At 40.0% G+C, this 17,576-nt stretch overlaps 1 protein-coding gene across 15 annotated transcripts in view; it reads right to left on the bottom strand.

Annotated features, from left to right (window-relative positions):
- Window positions 1-3,214: 3,214 nt before the first annotated feature.
- Window positions 3,215-17,576, bottom strand: part of DST (dystonin) — a 566,706-nt gene continuing 552,344 nt past the window's right edge. For 9 of the 15 annotated variants that reach the window (XM_044290836.1, XM_044290835.1, XM_044290834.1 and 6 more), the window contains 9 exons: window positions 17,169-17,323; window positions 16,991-17,065; window positions 14,575-14,592; window positions 12,717-12,834; window positions 11,377-11,445; window positions 7,517-7,710; window positions 6,713-6,823; window positions 4,883-5,006; window positions 3,215-4,176 (listed from right to left, as the gene is read on the bottom strand). In XM_044290836.1, the coding sequence (XP_044146771.1) occupies window positions 3,920-4,176; window positions 4,883-5,006; window positions 6,713-6,823; window positions 7,517-7,710; window positions 11,377-11,445; window positions 12,717-12,834; window positions 14,575-14,592; window positions 16,991-17,065; window positions 17,169-17,323 (1,121 nt within the window). In that variant the 3' untranslated portion in view covers window positions 3,215-3,919. The remainder of the gene's footprint in view (window positions 4,177-4,882; window positions 5,007-6,712; window positions 6,824-7,516; window positions 7,711-11,376; window positions 11,446-12,716; window positions 12,835-14,574; window positions 14,593-16,990; window positions 17,066-17,168; window positions 17,324-17,576) is intronic. The other 6 variants (XM_044290848.1, XM_044290837.1, XM_044290849.1 and 3 more) reach the window with 3 other exon arrangements.

Raw genomic sequence — 17,576 nt, forward strand, 5'->3', positions numbered from 1 at the left:
GCTCATTTTAGGGAGGGCCAGGGTTTAGGCACGTGATCGCCGCACGGGTGAGGAACCCGTCTAGGGACGTCAGAGCAGTCAGGTGCCAGCCACAAGGTGAGTCAGGGGTCACCACCTTTCCCTCTCCCTTGGGCAGGGCTTTCGCTTTTCCCTCCCTGTGCGTGACGCCGGTCATTACAAGTGGTTGTTGGGGCAGAGTCTATTCTGCAACAATAGAGACCTATGTTTATAGAAAATACTATACAAATACACATGGATGTGATGGCCATGTTACATTTACATTGGACCCTTGGATGTAAATTCACTATCAGGTATTTGTGGGTGTAAGCCACCTATACACTCATAATGTCAGTGTAGGAATTTTGTTTAAAAGTCATAACAATTTCATTATAACCCTGCAGAGCTGCTGGAACTCAGGCACAGTCACACAAAACATTGTCATGATGTTGGCATCTCTGAGCAGTTGATTCACCAAGGTCACAACACAAGGTCATTGTATGCTGGATGACTGCCACCCGAAACAGAGGCACACCCTAGTATCCAGATATAACCCTCTAACTCACACTAGGCCTACAGAGATATTAAGTATTAACCTATCACAACCCGTTATTGTCTTGAAGTGAGAAGCTGTAACAGAAAATTTGATAGCATTTTCACATATAAAGGTCAGATAGAACGCCAAGGGTGCAGTGACATAATGACTGTGGTTGCAGAGGGTGCAACACTGACCAGGCCCAAAGTCCAAGGGTGTCCACTGGTGGTGCGCACCACTTTCAACTTTATCTTTGTCCTCAGGATGCAGATATATTTTAAGGCTACAGAAGGGAGTGCGTGACAAGCAATAGTAGCGCTGGGACATTTGTTCCTGCACTAAAAATGCAACCACGGCCCACTCCTAATTTGTCCTCTAAGTGTCCACTCCCTCCAACTTGACATGGTGGGGAGACCCATCCTCACACCATCTATTCAACCCACAAATGCCACTGAAGACACAGTACCCCTTTTTACCTCATCTCCCAAATGCAAGGACAGACCTCCTCATCAACTAGATCTAACACAGGAAGGCTGCCTGGCACTCTCCTGCGAGGACCACCATCTTGACCCACTTTCTCCACTCTGAAAAAACAGAGACCACAAAAGATGACGAGGCACCTCTTGCCCTGTCTGCTGCACCATTTGTCTGCACTGTACAGTCTGCTGAATTGAGCTGCTAACAAGTTGCTGCAACATCTCCGGTGCGCAGAGGATCCTGAAGACTAATTCTCCATTTGTGCTATCATTGAGCAGATGGCATCACCAAATCCCTCTCCAACACATTAGCAATATGCCTCCATCTTCTGCAAATATAGGGACTAAGCTTCAAGCAGCCTTTAGCGACTAAAAGCTGATCTTGGGAATTATACAGGGCAGACAAGCATTCCATCATCCCTGCTCTTATCACTACAGAATTTTGGGTAGAAAGAACAAACAACCCATATTTTTCCTCCATAAGAGACGGTGCTACTAAAGGTTTCCCTTTCTCACCTTCTGGCATATACACCACTGCCCCTGTGCAAGTCCCCACATTTAATCACCCTTCTATTTGCTCCTCCTGGTCCGTCTCCTTACTGTAGATGGGCACATAGTAGGCATTATTGCTGTGTGGGAGAAAATGGGAGCATAGTTACAGGGTAGTGAAACAATTACAGTGCTGTACACTACCAGGAGCACTTCTGTGTGGTGCCTAAATGGGGCACTATTACTGTTTGGGGGCACTACTGCTGTTTGGGGCACAAGATATAATTGTGTGGGTCATCATAGAAGGTATTATCATTCTCTGGGATACTTTGTTTGTTTAGAGGTTGGCAGCTGCTGAATAAGTGAGGAGCCAAATATATCCGTGTATTAAATCCTATACAGATAATGCCCAGAAGAAGTCATCATAGTGGGCTGAGAAATTTTATTCAAAAGACAACTACAGCACTTCCAAACACCTAAACATGCATTTCACCTCTATATGCTTCATCAGGAGGTGAAACCTACAGAGGTTATACGCACGTCGAGGTGTGGGACTGTATTAACATCCATCATCATGTCACAGGGTATGTACACTGGATGTAGTGCCTGGGGTGGTTGCTTTACTGGACATTGACCCCTGATGTTTGTGGGACTATGCGCATTGGCTTACATTTTTTTTATATATTTGATGTGTCCATCTTTCCCCCAGCACTCTCCATAGTGACATGTGTACAGGATACTTAGGTGGATGTTAGCTAGATATGTTAAAACTCCAGTTCATTTATTGGCCTTGGACACTATATTCTATCCTCTTATTATGGGGTATTTATTCATTTAATACAGCCCTATCTATTTCTCTGTATTGCCTTTTTGTCATCTAGTCTGCTTCTCTCTCCTTTTGTGTATGTTTTTATATTTGTGATAACCATGCATTTAATACATTTTGATAGATTTTTGAATTCTTTGGGAGTGCCGCAGTTGTCATTTGAAATAAACTTCTCATTTGATTATCTATGGCTTATCTATTTTTTTATACATTTTGAGGATATTGTAGGTTTTTAAGGTGGAAAAGAAAACGGAATTACTCTAATCAGAGGAGACGTCAAAGGATTTACTGTACTATCCTCAGTTATAGAGTTTGCAATGCCTTTTTTTCTTGTAGGGCAAAACAATACACTAGCAACAGCACTGAGGAGGACACAACCAAGCAACAAGCTAGCAGTCATGGCTGTAGGAGAAAGCAGGTCCGCTAGATCGCGCAGGGCAAAGATTCTTTTGTTTACATTCACACACTGCCGGGCGGAAGCTTCCGTCTGGCAGTGTGTTCGGTGAAGTCACCGGCTGTGATGGGCGTGCTTTAGCGCTGCCCTAGCCGTTTAACTAAAGATCTAAAAAAAATGCCTTTGCCCTGCGCGATTTAACGCAGGGCAAAGAAGAGCATCGGAGCATTAACTGCTTCGATGCTCAAGTCAAGGAGCTGCCTGGGTGAAAAGGGAAGTGTGTCTGGGTTCAACTCTGAACCCGGACAACCCCTTTAAAATTAGATTAGACAGTCTATAGATGTGCTAAGGTGGTTCATGCTGAGTAATTCCTGCTAGACCACAAACCTAGTCGAGTTAAGGCACCTAAAACACATAATAAGTTGCAAAGCATGTACATCAGTTTCAAGGAGCAAATTAAGTCAAAGTTCAGTCTACCAAAGCAAGAATCACACAAATGGATTTGGACAGGTTTTATTTTATAGATTTTCGCAAGCAAAACTGATTTGATACAAAAGTTGATATAATGTTACCATTCACTGAAGAGAAGGATAACTGCACATATGCACCAAATGCTATTATTTGAACAGTAATATAGTTCTATTAAGACAGAATCTCACAGACATAAATAAAAATAAAAAAACCTAAAATATAATTTCTGCCCATGATAAAATACATTTCTGTGAGTTCTCTGAACTTAAAACTGCGTAAATAACTACAGTGTGCATAATCAGGTCCAAGTGAAAAGAGATTCGGTAGTGTACGTAAGCTTGATATCTATGTCCATGTTTTTGCTCTATTATAAATAGTTATGAGGTATTCATAATTGGTAACTAATGAAGCAGTGTGTTTGGCATATTGAACGTCCCTCCAGGTTGCAGTTATAAATACATTCAATGATTGATTTAGTTTCTGTACTTCACACAACTATGATGTTAGTTTCATTTGATGTCCCTCAAGCATTTCCAAACTATAAGACAAACAGGTTTTTTTTTCCTGATAAAAATATGTGTAAAAAAACAAGACAAACACACATTTAAGGCCTTCTGCAGGGTTAAAATCAAACATTTGCATTATTCCACAATAATTTCTACATAATATTTTACACCTTACAAACTTAAATAGGCAATACACAAAGAAAAATCTCTCCAAAGCTTGGCATCCTATCTCTTTGTCGATTTGGTTGCTAGCTTGCTGATAGGTGTCCTCCGTTGTGGGGTGGGAATTTTTGAAGGTCTGCCTGTGGAAGATCTTGAACTTGATCTTGGAGAGGGTCTGCTGCTTTCATGAACAGTCTCAGACATATCAGAATATACAGATTGGATGTCTGAAATATCAAAATCAGAGGCATCACTGCCTCGCCGGCTACTTGACCTGCTTCCGGCCTTGCTTCCTGGTCGGCTTGGAGTTTTCCGATAATCTGTACAACAAAGAACCATTAAATCAGCAGAATAATATATGCATGAAAGTTACATGAAAAAAATACTAACAATCAATTGAAAAAAAATTGACAATATAATACTTGCTTTAGTTTCATCCCCCTCATCCTTAGGCCCTGTTCACGCGTTTGTGCATTCTGCACCCGTCCGACCTTAATAAGGCAAATGGCCATTTGTCCTTTTAGTATATGTTTACTATGATATCTCTGATATAAACATCCTTTTTGGTCCTTTTTTTCTAATAAGTGAAGTGTAAGAAATCTACAGTCAGGTGCGACCCTAATCTGCTGCAAGACTGGATCCTCCATTTGAATGAATAAATTTAGGTTCTATTCTATCATTCTGTATAGACAAAAAGGAAACGTCTAAAAGCCCCTAACATGCAAAAGATCAAATTTTAGAAAAACAACCTTTTTTTGGATGGTGAGGACATGAAAGTTCCACTTAAACCTAAACTCTCGGGTTTGTATGACATTTTGTAGAGACATTAAAATTACATTAATGACGCATATTGCTTGATATATAAGATTACATCTTGTATGTGGATTAATTGTATTATTGTTAACCACTACTTTTAAATTAACTAACAGTATTGAACCTCCCCTGAAGTATACATATCTATGCCAGGGAAGAAGTATGTATTTTGTATAGCTAGCACATTGTGCTATATATGTTTAAATGCTTTACCTGCAAACTGTGTTCTGACTTTGGATGCTGCAGTAGTTAATAAACTGTTGTCCTCTGTAGAATGGAATCCTTTTCCGGACAGGTATCCAGGAAGTCTTAATTTGCTTCCCTGGATAGGAGTTCCCTGTATCAGATAAGCAGAATATTTAATGTAAAGAAGTAAAGACATTAACTCACAGAAGCAGACTTCTCTTGTCTTCAGGAAGAATACATGTAAACCAAGAGAACCTGACTTTGAAACTGGACAGACATACAGTAACAACAGGCTGAACTGGATGAGTAGAGTAGAGTATAGATGAGCGAAGTTTTGAAAAGTTTGATACGGGTGCATCACCGCACACACCAGCGTGATCATGTGGTGAGGTCATCATGCTCGCCACAGGTCCTTTGGCGGGTTTTCTTCACTCAAGACGGGAGCGGACGGCCTCTCCACGAGCAAGTGGATGAGGAGAATATAATTATTTTTTTTTGTCAGCCACCATTTTAGGAAAAATTGATTCGTTACCACAAGGCAAGAGGAAATTCGGCTTTGTAATGAATCAAATTTTTCCTGAAATTCAGAACAAAGTCTACTTTGGATACTTTGATTTACTCAGCAGTAATCATCAGGAGTGTATGTATCATCTTCTCATCATGGCTCAGTAGCTATGCTACATTGTATTTTTTGTGTCCCAAACTTCCTTTTCCCAATACTACATTTTAAATATGAAGCATGGAGCAGATAGATTGATAATTTCATTGATCATTGTGCTGAATATAATTTATTACATTTTTGTAACTAATGGCTTATTTTTTAGTCCCTCAATGCATCTGAAGTGGCATCAGTAGATTAATGAGGTGATCTGAGTCCTCTTCATCAGAGTTGTTCTGCAATAAGCTGATGATGGTAATTTTCTAGGTATGAGAGACAGCTGTAGTGTCAAACCAGGAGACTATAGTAGAGGGGCTATAAAGCAGCACAATGCAGAGAGTACTGTCTACTGGGTACTTGCTAGAGCAATATCTGGCGGACTAAAGGTTCATAATCACACTACTTGTGATAACAGCTCCACAAAAGGTATGTTCGTCCTGCTTTCCCTACCCCCTACCTAGTGCCGTCAGCAGTCCTGCATGCTCAAAACTGCTGACAGACTCCCTTGAAGTCCGCACTACTGCACAATCGGTCTTGGATATATGTGCAGTATTTATTCCCAACATTATATCTCACCTAGCATTGTAGCTTACCTATATGCTATCATAAGGCCAGTGACCTACAGTCTGTGACGCTCAAAGTATTGCATAACTACAACTCCCAGCATGCTGGAAACTGTAATTTACCAACAACTCTAGAGCCATGGGTTTTAGACCAATGGATCAAGTAAATGCAGGGAACTTATCCACATTATGTAAAGTGCATTTGAGAAAGAATGACAGAAGGCAGACCACATTTGTAAGATAATCTCTACACTCATTTGTAATCTGAAGATTGTTAGGCTCTGTATTATCATAAAAGAAATCATCAGGAACAAGTAAATGCAAACTGTAGACAGGTAAAGAAGAACATGCATTAGAATTAGAATATAAAATGACTGTACTGGAAACCAATTAATACAGGAGCTGCCATATTAAACAGATAGACAGTGAATCTCAAAAATGATGAAGTAGATGTGGTAGGAAGTAAATCTCGATTATATAGTGGAATATGGGAAAGGATTAAATAGTGATACCTGAGCATCGGTTAAACAGGGTATTGACATGCAAAGTAGGCCTTTTAGTGGTAATAGTGGTCAGTGAACAGAGCAGTTGTGGCTGGGAAAGATTACACAACTGAGTGCCCTGCATGTACTATACCTCTTCAGATGACAGTCTCTGTTCAGGGGATTCAGGGCTCTTACAAGGAGTTGATGTTTTGCTGTTTGTCAACCAAGGTTTACCATAATTGCGTGTTATATGGAGGGGTGTCTGTGTGAAACAATGGCAAATCAACTTAAGTAATCTTAAAGATGGCATTGGAGAAGTAGAGAAGGTACTGTTATGTGATTTACACCTGAACCAGGGTTCTTGGCTATCTGTCTTCCATTTTTGCAGCACTTTGGAAAAAAATAATTCAGCTATGGTAAACACGATCATGTAAGTATCAGAAGCAGTGGACAATTATCTGCCTACCATCACTATGGAGAACTCTAGGTGAAAAATAAATATGGTGAGGGACATGGTGACTCAAAGATCTACAGAAACTCTGATAGTATGAATGCTATACACAATGTGATTCTTTGAGTTCTCTCTCAGTCTGAACATTGCCATGGTATATATTTACAGGCTCCTGCTGTATACCTTACTATATCCCTTACAACTTTATTGTAGATCCATGGACAAAGCGGGTTAGCCGATATAAACAAATAGTTGCAACTGGTGTTTTTACATCACCCTCGCCAGTTTCTGAAAAGGGGGCATAGCGAGGGTGGGGTGTAGGTGCAAGCCCTATCAAGACCGGCATAGCAGACACCATTCTTGATAAATCAGGGCCTATATTTGTGGACAAAAGGCACGCATCATTACATGATCTGTGTGTCTAGATGGCCCTTATTGTAGGCAATGAATTGCAGGAAGTTATTTCTCAATGTGCAGGAGGCAGTGGACAAAGGAAACAATTACCTTGGGGGTGCTGATGCCTGTGGCTTGTGATGGACTAGCTTGAACATTTGGACTTGAGCTGGATCTGTTGGGTGATGCGCCTCTTGAAGACGGTCTTGACCTTCGACCTTTAGGCCGGAATGGAGTCATACACTGACTTATGCCCTCAGGTAACATAAACTTTTCTCGCAATTCTAAGTTAGTTCTTCCCTTAGCTGCAAATAAAATAATGTTAGTGTTGTACTTTGCCCAAAAAAAATATTGCAACCCATAATATGATTAGTCATTACTTCAGAAGCATGAGAAGACATCTACGATGACTAAAGTAAGTTGAAATATAAACTTTCACTGTTGGCAAAATACAAGCACGTATAAACATTAAGAGTGAAAACAATGTCACCATTATATATTGCACTGCCTAAAAAATAAATTATGTGCATACTTCTACCCTGAAATAATTGCATAGTTTAATAAAAAATAAAAAAAACACAAGTAAAAATGAGTCACATACGATTTAATTGGCACTGGGCTATGCAGTTGTTTACATCTAAATCATTCAAACAAGGGTGTTTCCCAAATATGTGCGGTGCCATACGCCCCAGATAAGGGTGTTAGCAAGGGTAAGCACTAGAAGGGCTCTGTTATATTGAGTCCAGCAGATACCAAATTAGAGAATCCTCTTAAAATACAATTTTGTTATTATGTACAACTGAGGATTTGATCAAATAAATGCATCATTTTAAATTAAATATTATGAATGTAAGTGTCACGGGTTCTATTGTAATTAATACACAAAGCTCTTCAGGCTTAATATGGCTGGCTCTGTAATGGTACTGCTGTCTGTAACTCTGCATGCCCAATGTAGGATTAACCAGAGAACGAAACTGATTGATATGTAACATAATATGGTAAAACAAACAATTTAAAGGGGTTGTTTGCAATTTGAAAAACTTCAGAAACAGCCCCACTCTTGTCCATGGCTTTTGTCTGGTTTTGCTGTCCAGTCCTGCTCACTTGTACGACCCACTGACTGGAGCGGCGCTGTTTTAGGAAGGTAAAACAGCACTGATAAGGCGACTATTACATCTGCGTTGTGCTGTCTGGTTTTGAGATCCGGCACAGGGTCTCAAAACCGCAGCGCAACTATTCAGTTTTGTCCCCATTTATTGTCAATAGGAACAAAACTGAACAAACCGTAATGGAGTGTACTAGAATGCATTCCATTCCGGTTTATTGCGTTCCTGTGCTGGACACAAAACGGCTGTTTTGTGTGCGGCATGGGAAACTAAAGAAGCTGGATCCTGCACCAAAAACCATGTAAGTCAATGGTGGTTGTATTATTATAACAGAAGCGTTTTGCTGTGGTTTTAAAATCCCATGCTGGATCTCAAAACCGGACAACAAAATCACAGATGTAAAAGTAGCTTAAGAAGCAATTGTTGATAAAAGTACAAGGTAGGGAAAGAAAATTATACTGTAACTGGATTGTTACTTAGACATTAGAGAGTAACTCAGATAAGACAAGATGTCTGCAAGTGTCCAAGACCAACAGTACCTTTGTATGAAGGATAGTGATGCTCGTTGCCCTATGGCACCAAAAGAACCCCACCTGAGCTAATGCTTTGTAATGCCTCCCTAACTTGAGACAGCATATGTGCTGGGATCTGGCATAATGAGCGTACAGTATATGTTAGAAAGAAGAAAGGACAATGAAACCAAATCAATTCATGTTTACTTCTCAAATTTTAACAGTGTCATTAATATCTGACAAGGGGTGCCATGAATCCCATAGTCCAGAAGTTTTATAGATTACAGGGAAGAGGGCATTACAAAATATTTCAAGTTCTTGGTGAAGTTCTTTAAAGCCAAGCCATTAATAATAATTGCTGATGATTCTTTCAAGCGTATATAGTGGATATAAAAAGTCTACTTAAACTGTTGAAATGTCAGGTTTCTGTGATATAAAAAAAAAAAGAGAGATAAGAGATATGAGAGATAAATCATTTCAGAACTTTTTCCACCTTTAATGTGACCTATAAACTGTACAACTCAATTCAAATGCAAACTGAAATCTTTTAGGAAGAGGGAATAAAAATTATAAAAATAAAAAAATATGGTTGCATAAGTGTGCACACCCTTAAACTAATACTTTGTTGAAGCACCTTTTAATTTTATTACAGCACTCAGTCTTTTGGGGTATGAGTATCAGCATGGCACATTTTGACTTGGCAAAATTTGCCCACTCTTCTTTGTGAAAAAACTCCAAATCTGTCAGATTGCGAGGGCATCTCCTGTGCACAGCCCTCTTCCGGACACCAAACTCATTTTTAATCAGATTCAGGTCTGGGCTCTGGCTGGGCCATTCCAAAACTTTAATCTTCTTCTGGTGAAGCCATTCCTTTGTTCATTTGGATGTATGCTTTGGGTCGTTGTCATGCTGAAAGATGAAGTTCCTCTTCATGTTCAGCTTTCTAGCAGAAGCCTGAAGGTTTTGTGCCAATATTGACTGGTATTTGAAACTGTTCATAATTCCCTCTAGCTTAACGAAGGCCCCAGTTCCAGCGGAAGAAAAACAGCCCCTTGGCATGATGCTGCCACCATCATGCTTCACTGTGGATATGGTGTTCTTTTGGTTATGTGTAGTGTTGTTTTTGCGCCAAACATATCTTTTGGAATTATGGCCAAAAAGTTCAACCTTGGTTTCATCAGACCATAACACCTTTTCCCACATGCTTTTGGGAGACTTCAAATGTGTTTTTGCAAAATGTAGCCTGGCTTGGATGTTTTTCTTCATAAGAAAAGGCTTACGTCTTGCCACTCTACCTCATAGCCCAGACATATGAAGAATACGGGAGATTGTTGTCACATGTACCACACAGCCAGTACTTGCCAGATATTCCTGCAGCTCCTTTAATGTTGCTGTAAGCCTCTTGGTAGCCTCCCAGAACAGTTTTTGGTAATGTCACTGTTGTGCCATATTTTCTCCACTTGATAATCACAGTCTTCACTGTGTTCCATGGTATATCTAATGCCTTGGAAATTCTTTTGTACCTTTCTCCTGACTGATACCTTTTAACAATGAGATCCCTCTGATGCTTTGAAAACTCTCTGTGGACCATGGCTTTTGCTGTGGGATGTGAATAATACAATTTCAGGAAAGACCAACTAGAGCAGCTGAACTTTATTTGGGGTTAATCAGAGGCACTTTAAATGATGGCAAGTGTATGCTGACTCCTATTTAACATGATTTTGGATGTGATTGCTTAATTCTGAACACAGCTACATCCCCAGTTATAAGAGGGTGTGTATACTTATGCAACCTTATTATTTTATTAATTTATTTTCCTTCTTCCTTCCACATAAAACATTTCAGTTTGTTTTTCAATTACAGTGGTACAGTTTATAGGTCACATTAAAGGTGGAAAAAGTTCTGAAATTAGTTATCTTTGTCTAAATTTTTTTACAGCATAGAAACCTGACATTTTAACAGGGGTGTGTAGACTTTTTATATCCACTGTAGGTGTATTTCCTTCTACGGTATTCCTGACAATGAATCCACAATTACAACTAACACAATCATTTACAGGTCCCAACACACACTAGTGTAAGCCAAAGTCCCAGCATGCAATATATGACACTTATGTCTACTCAATGTAAACACGTATGATGGCTCTGAATTACAGCTTCACCATGCATGTTAACCACAGCAATGTCCAAACCTTACACGCTGGTGCCAAGATTACTAAATGAAGATGAGGTAAAAAACAAAACAAAAAAAAACAGCATGCACTACACACAAAATAGGAGACATAAAGATAACAAAGCAAGTGAAAAGAAAGAGTGAAGATGAAAAGAAACGAAAGAGGGAGATATTTGCCAACCTATAAGAGGCTGAGTAGTAATTGAAGAGTTTGATTCCGAACGTAACATTTTACTTCCATGATGATGAACTAGGGAGAAATGACAGAATACCAGTCAAGTAAAATAAAAGAGGATATTTAGTAAATAAAAGGAGAAGTAGTAAAGTACTGCTAAGTGAAATAACAGAATTAAAAGAGTAAACAGAAATTTCAGGTATACATAAAATATCAATGAGCTGATACATCTTTTATCAGTCCATAGGCACCACCAAACTGATCTACTAGGTTCCTATGCTGATCAGTTTCTGAATATACTAATACAATATATAGCTTAAAAACATATTCAGTTTTGTAATCAAGACGATTCTTTACCAGATTTCAGATTTTTAATGCCCATAACTAATAGACAAAATGGCAGCTAATTAATGATAACCACATTCAAGTAATATGCATAGAATATGCTGACTCAGCACCAGGCATTATATACCATCATTGAGACAAAATGTGTGCTATTACTGGACAGCTCCTGTTGGGAGAGAGGGCAGAAAACTGATGAAAACCTGTAATAGACATTTTCTCCAGATTCTTAGTAAACCCTTTATTCATATTATTTACATCCCTATTACCACAAAAAAATAATGTGAAGCGATGCGAGTGTGCAATGTGAATAATTCTCCAAGGTGAAATGATATTTGGGGCAATATCTTTTCATGTATGTCTCTGGCCTGAAGAGAGTGTGAGTAGCAAACAGTACATACATGCTCATCCAATCTGGGACATAATGTCTTATGTACTACCAGTATTACAGATTTAATAAGGACCTGTCCAGTAAGCAATCACTGCAGACTATGGGGGGTTACCAAGCCCTGTACTCCAGAATTCTGGTTGCACAATAGATGCAATATAGGGCTTTTTATGACTTTTTCCCACAAAAATGTGTGACTTTTTGACTTTACACCACTCTCAGCATGGTTAGCTATGTTGAAGGGGTGTCGGCCAGATTTAAGAAATTAAAAAGTCACACAAATGTCATACAAACGTCACAATTTCCCTCCAGTCAGGAGGTGACAAAGAAGCTTTAGTAAAACCTCTAGACATACTGTATGTACAAAAGCACCAAATGTACCAAATTTTAACCTTTGACAAATCTGGTACAAACATTCCACTCAAGATAAAGTCTCCCTATGAACTGTATAAGTACAGGGTATTGATCTGTACCACACAAATCTCAATGTACCTTCATACTATGAAACTGAAAACAGATCTTAAACTTGCTTCACCTATAGAGAGTACCCGACAAATGTGCAGCTTAAAGGAAGCATGAGGGAACCTGAAAGCTATCTGGACACTACACTGCTTACCTCTACATGGATCATTTTTCACTAGGAATTCATCCAGTGCCATCCAACCACCACCTACTCGAACCATCACTGTGCTCCGCAAAATACGGACAAGGCGAAGTTGCTGGGAGTCTCCAAACTTTGGGAAGACGAAACAAGTGCAAATAAGTATATTATATATACATACTGTATGTAAAATGCATGCAGGGGAACATAGATTTAAATCTTATTTGTCACCCACAGCTGATTTTACTGAGCCAGTGCAAATCTGAGAACACCCATGCAACACTAGTTAAAGGCAACTGATTAAAGCAATGGGCAACAGGGATGAAGAAAGGGAGGTAAGCAATGGAGCAAGTCACAGACATTGGAATTCCAGAATTAATTACAATACTTACCATTGCCTGTTAGAATTATTACACTAGAGCCCTATTTACGTGATGTCCCCATTTATAGTTTCGAATGCAATGGCACAAAGGCATCATTGCACAGTAATTCTGCTGCAGATTTGTTGTGGCCTTTGCTGTGGATTTGCACCGCGTTTTATCCAATGAACGTGATTTATAATCCACACCACAGGCCACTATACGTTGCAGATTGTTTCCACAATGTGTGGATGGAATTTCTTCAGATCTCATCTATTTGACCGGTACCATAAAATGCTGCAGATTTGCCGAACACAAATCCACAGTGGCAAATCTGCAGCATTTCCTTCCCATGTGGACGTACCCTTAGTGTTCACATCCAGCAGATTAGCTGCTTGACATGTACTAAATAACGGTAAGATGGACATTACTGGAGTTTAACCAAACCCCACACACATTCTAGTGAAAAAGCCAAGCAGATTTGAGGGCATGCCGTGGATGTTGCAGTCTGAAACATGCCCTGTCACAGATATATCTTTTTGATTTTCCAAGGATTAGTGCTACTGTGATGCACTAAGGGAAATTTGCAGCAAAATATGCATTCAAATTGCTGCAAATTTTTATTTGTGTGGATTTCAGGCCATAACTGAGCATAGCCTTGAAGAAAAGATGGCTTAGAAACTACCACAAGGGCAGAAATCTAATGAGCTACAATTTTGGGCCCTAAAGAAAGGAACTGGCTTTGGTCTCCAAGACATAGCACAAACATACAACGAAATGGAGGGGGAATTAATGTGCATGAGAATGAGGGTCTAAATAATTGGTGGGCACACGGTTGGGGTGCGGTTGTTGTGGTTACTGGATAACATGGTTTCATGCATGAACAACAATGATAGTTAGGGTTTATTTACTAGTCACTGTCTCAAGGTACTATTACACTAGACAATTACTGTAAGCAACACCTCCTATGCTTGAGAGGGAAATTTACAGTAATATGGTGGAAAAAGTATTACAGCTGACATATAATGTATGTACAATGTGATGGCATGGATGTGGATTATGTTATACATGTCACCATGACATATTTGATACATGATCTGTATGAAGGGAACATGCTGGGCATGGGGCAAGTAAAAACATTAGGTATCTTTGAATACCATGTTCGCTGATCATGCATCATGGCAGGAAAGTCAAAGCAAGACTAACCGAAGCCTTGCGGTCTGGGCCACCAACAACTAGAATCAAATCAGTGTCTTACCACAGAAGAGAAAGCACTTATTTGCTCATATCCATTAGTGGAACTATCCTATGGTTATAAAACTATTCAGCAGTGAAGAACAGTGATACACATGTTTGAAATCAGCTTGGTCACAGACTAGTAAAGACCCTTCACCAAAGCAACAATGGATTTGATAGAGCAGAACATAATGGAAGAGTAGGTTATGGTCAAGTGACAGTAATCGCAAGCTTAGGTGACCATGTTTATACATTGGAAACATTTTACTGGTTTATACCTGATTTCCCAGGAAGAACTGATTGCAAAGAGAAAATGGAGAGAAATTAACATTAGTGTAAGTTTTTCTAGTGAACTTTTTTTCTATGGATATCTTACAAGAATAAGCATCTACTACAGGAATGTATCTATTATTCACTTCTTTCAAGCAGTATGTTCATCCTTAGCATTTATGGCATACCCATACCCTGTGGATTTGCAATAGATGTCTGACAGGTAGAGATGGCCTTGCGGTTTGCACGGCGGTCGTTTCGCAGCGAACTTTGTGTGTGCGCGATTCGCTGAACATGTGAGCATATGGCAATATTTGCGCCCGCCATATTCTTTTACATTGTGAAGAACTTTGACCCATGACACATCCATCAGGTGGTACAGGACAGCCAATTGAGACGTTTCAGCACATGGACATACCCCCTACCTTATAATAAACCTGATCTGGCCGCCATTTTACATTCAGTCTTTTGCCAGTGTAGGGAGAGGTTGCTGTGTGGAGCAGGGACAGGCTGTTAGGGACACCAAACGCTAGCTAATAGGGCCACAAAAGTCATTTTAAGGACTGGTATAGGTGTGCTATCGATAGGTGTGATACACAGAGGGGTGCGATATACTTATAATATGTCTAAAACACATAGATCTATATAGTGATCACCTGGAAGTCAGGGGCCTAGGGGCTAGGGGCTTAATTGGGCCAATTTTATATAGGGTAAGGTTCCAGATGGGGTCACTCTTATCAGGGCGGGTGCTCTGTGGTTAGGCTATCAGGGCCTACAGGGCACCCCCCCCCCCCCTCCCCTGTAGGGCAGTATCAAGAACAGTTCTTTGCCCACCCTGTCCTTCAATACCACATCATCATCTAGCCCAGGTAAAGATGTTTTTTGCTTTCCCTCCGGGATTCATGGATGTGCACTGGAACCCCCCGGATTGTGGTAGGACATATGGTTTCTCATTTGGTGCCGCCGAGCACCTGATTTAGTGCCGCCGAGCACTTGATTTAGTGCCACTGAGCACTTGTTATTGCCTACCACATCTATGCTTTTTTCTTAACTTTAATAATTTTATTTATTTTCATTTTGAGGGATATCTTTTAGGGCTCATTCAGACGGCAGTATGCTGTCCACAAAAATGTGGATCCGTTTTTTTGCGGACAGTTCAGCATGTCCTTAAAAAAAACGGATAGCATTCAGTATTTTTGCGAACCCATAGACTTCAATAGGGCCATGTCCTGATTTTCACGGACAAGTATAGGACATGTTTTATTTGCTTGGCGGAACCGTGGAATAGAAAAGGGCCCCATAGAAGTGAATGGGTCAGCATCTAATCCGCAAAAAAACGGACTGCACATCGCCGGCACTATACTAGAAAATGCCTAATCTTGTCCGCAATTGCGGACAAGAATAGGACATGTTCTATTTTTTTGCGAAAACTGAAGCATGGATGTGGAAGTGCGGATCCGCAAATGCGGATGCGGACAGCACATTCTGGCCCCATTGAAAATGAAAGGGGCTGCACCCGTTCCGCAAAACACTTACGGACGTGTAAATGGACTCTCATAGTAACATTCTTAAAGGTTACGTTTTATCTTTATGTATATTCTAATGGATTGCCTTCCTTGTACAATGTTATAATATACTTTCTATGTTAGAAAGTATATTATAGTGCATTTGTATTGTGCGGCATTTGTGTGCGGTTCTGCTGCGATACTGCAGGTATATAGAGGGACAAGCGTTATTGGAACAAATAATTTCCACTGGTGTGATATACCAGTCGCCCCCCCAAAAAACTGATTGAAGCGGGTGTTATATACCAATATACTTTCTTTATAGTGCATTTGGGTACTGTAAAGTGCATTTGCGCATGCGCGTACACAAAAATTATATTGCCGATATTTCGCATTTAATAAAATAATAAATGGAGATCGCAAATTCGAATAATACATCTGGTATGTCACTGTTCATGTTGTGGGACTATTTGTGCACTTCTAGTAATTATCTCCTGGCTGCAAATATGAGCTGAAGGTTTTTCACGTTCGCCTGCCATTAAAATGAATGGGACCCGCCGAAAACTTGAGGTTAGCGAACATTTGATCGTGATCGTGAACGATCCGGCAGATGTTCGTCCATCCCTACTGACAGGCATGGGCCCCACCTTTTGGTTCTTACCCATCAGGGAACCATCAATTCCGTCCTGCTGAATTCTCCATAGAGTAAAATGGAAAGGTGGCCAAAAACGGCCACTAAGAAAAGTTTCCAAAATGCCAAAAAGGAAAGTCAGAAAGAGTCTGACAGCCTGTTGCTACTGTAACACTTTTTATTGTAAAATACTAGAGACCCACATTTTATCTGAGAATACTGCAAACTCCAGCCATACAGTACATATGTCAATGGTAACATTACTTTCAATGTATTGCTTTTACTTACCCTATATTTGTTCTCCCCAATTTGCTCAACTTGGAAGCGTTTGGCACACTTGCATTTTGCAACTTGTCGTGTAACCTGAGAAAACATTCCACATTAATTGTGCAAATAAAAATAATATTTTTGGCAAATGAATGAACTGACAATAACTAATATATATACGGTATTATGGACTAAGTACCTCATCTTCAATTTTGTCTGCATCAGTTACAGGTTTGTAAGCATCTTTGTTGGGGTGAAGGGCTGCCACAAACTCATAATAGTCAATGTAACCATCACCATCCCGGTCAAATATGTCAGCCACGGCGCTCATTTCCAGACGACTGGTAGGGAATTCTAGTAACAAACAGGTTTCAAATCATTAAAATATATACTGCAAGCTGTTTAGGCCACTGACTTATTCTCTGAATAGGACATCAGTATCTGATCGGTGGGAGTCCCATACCCGGGACTCCCGCCAATCCGCTTTTCCTAGGCAAGTGATAACACGATTATCAGTCACATGGCCTGGGCGCAGCTCAGCCCCACTGAAGTGATTGGGGCTGAGAGCGATACCAAGCATAGCTACTATACAATGTGCCGCTATATG

This window comes from Bufo gargarizans, chromosome 4 (genome assembly GCF_014858855.1).
Source record: "Bufo gargarizans isolate SCDJY-AF-19 chromosome 4, ASM1485885v1, whole genome shotgun sequence".
Taxonomy (NCBI): domain Eukaryota; kingdom Metazoa; phylum Chordata; class Amphibia; order Anura; family Bufonidae; genus Bufo; species Bufo gargarizans.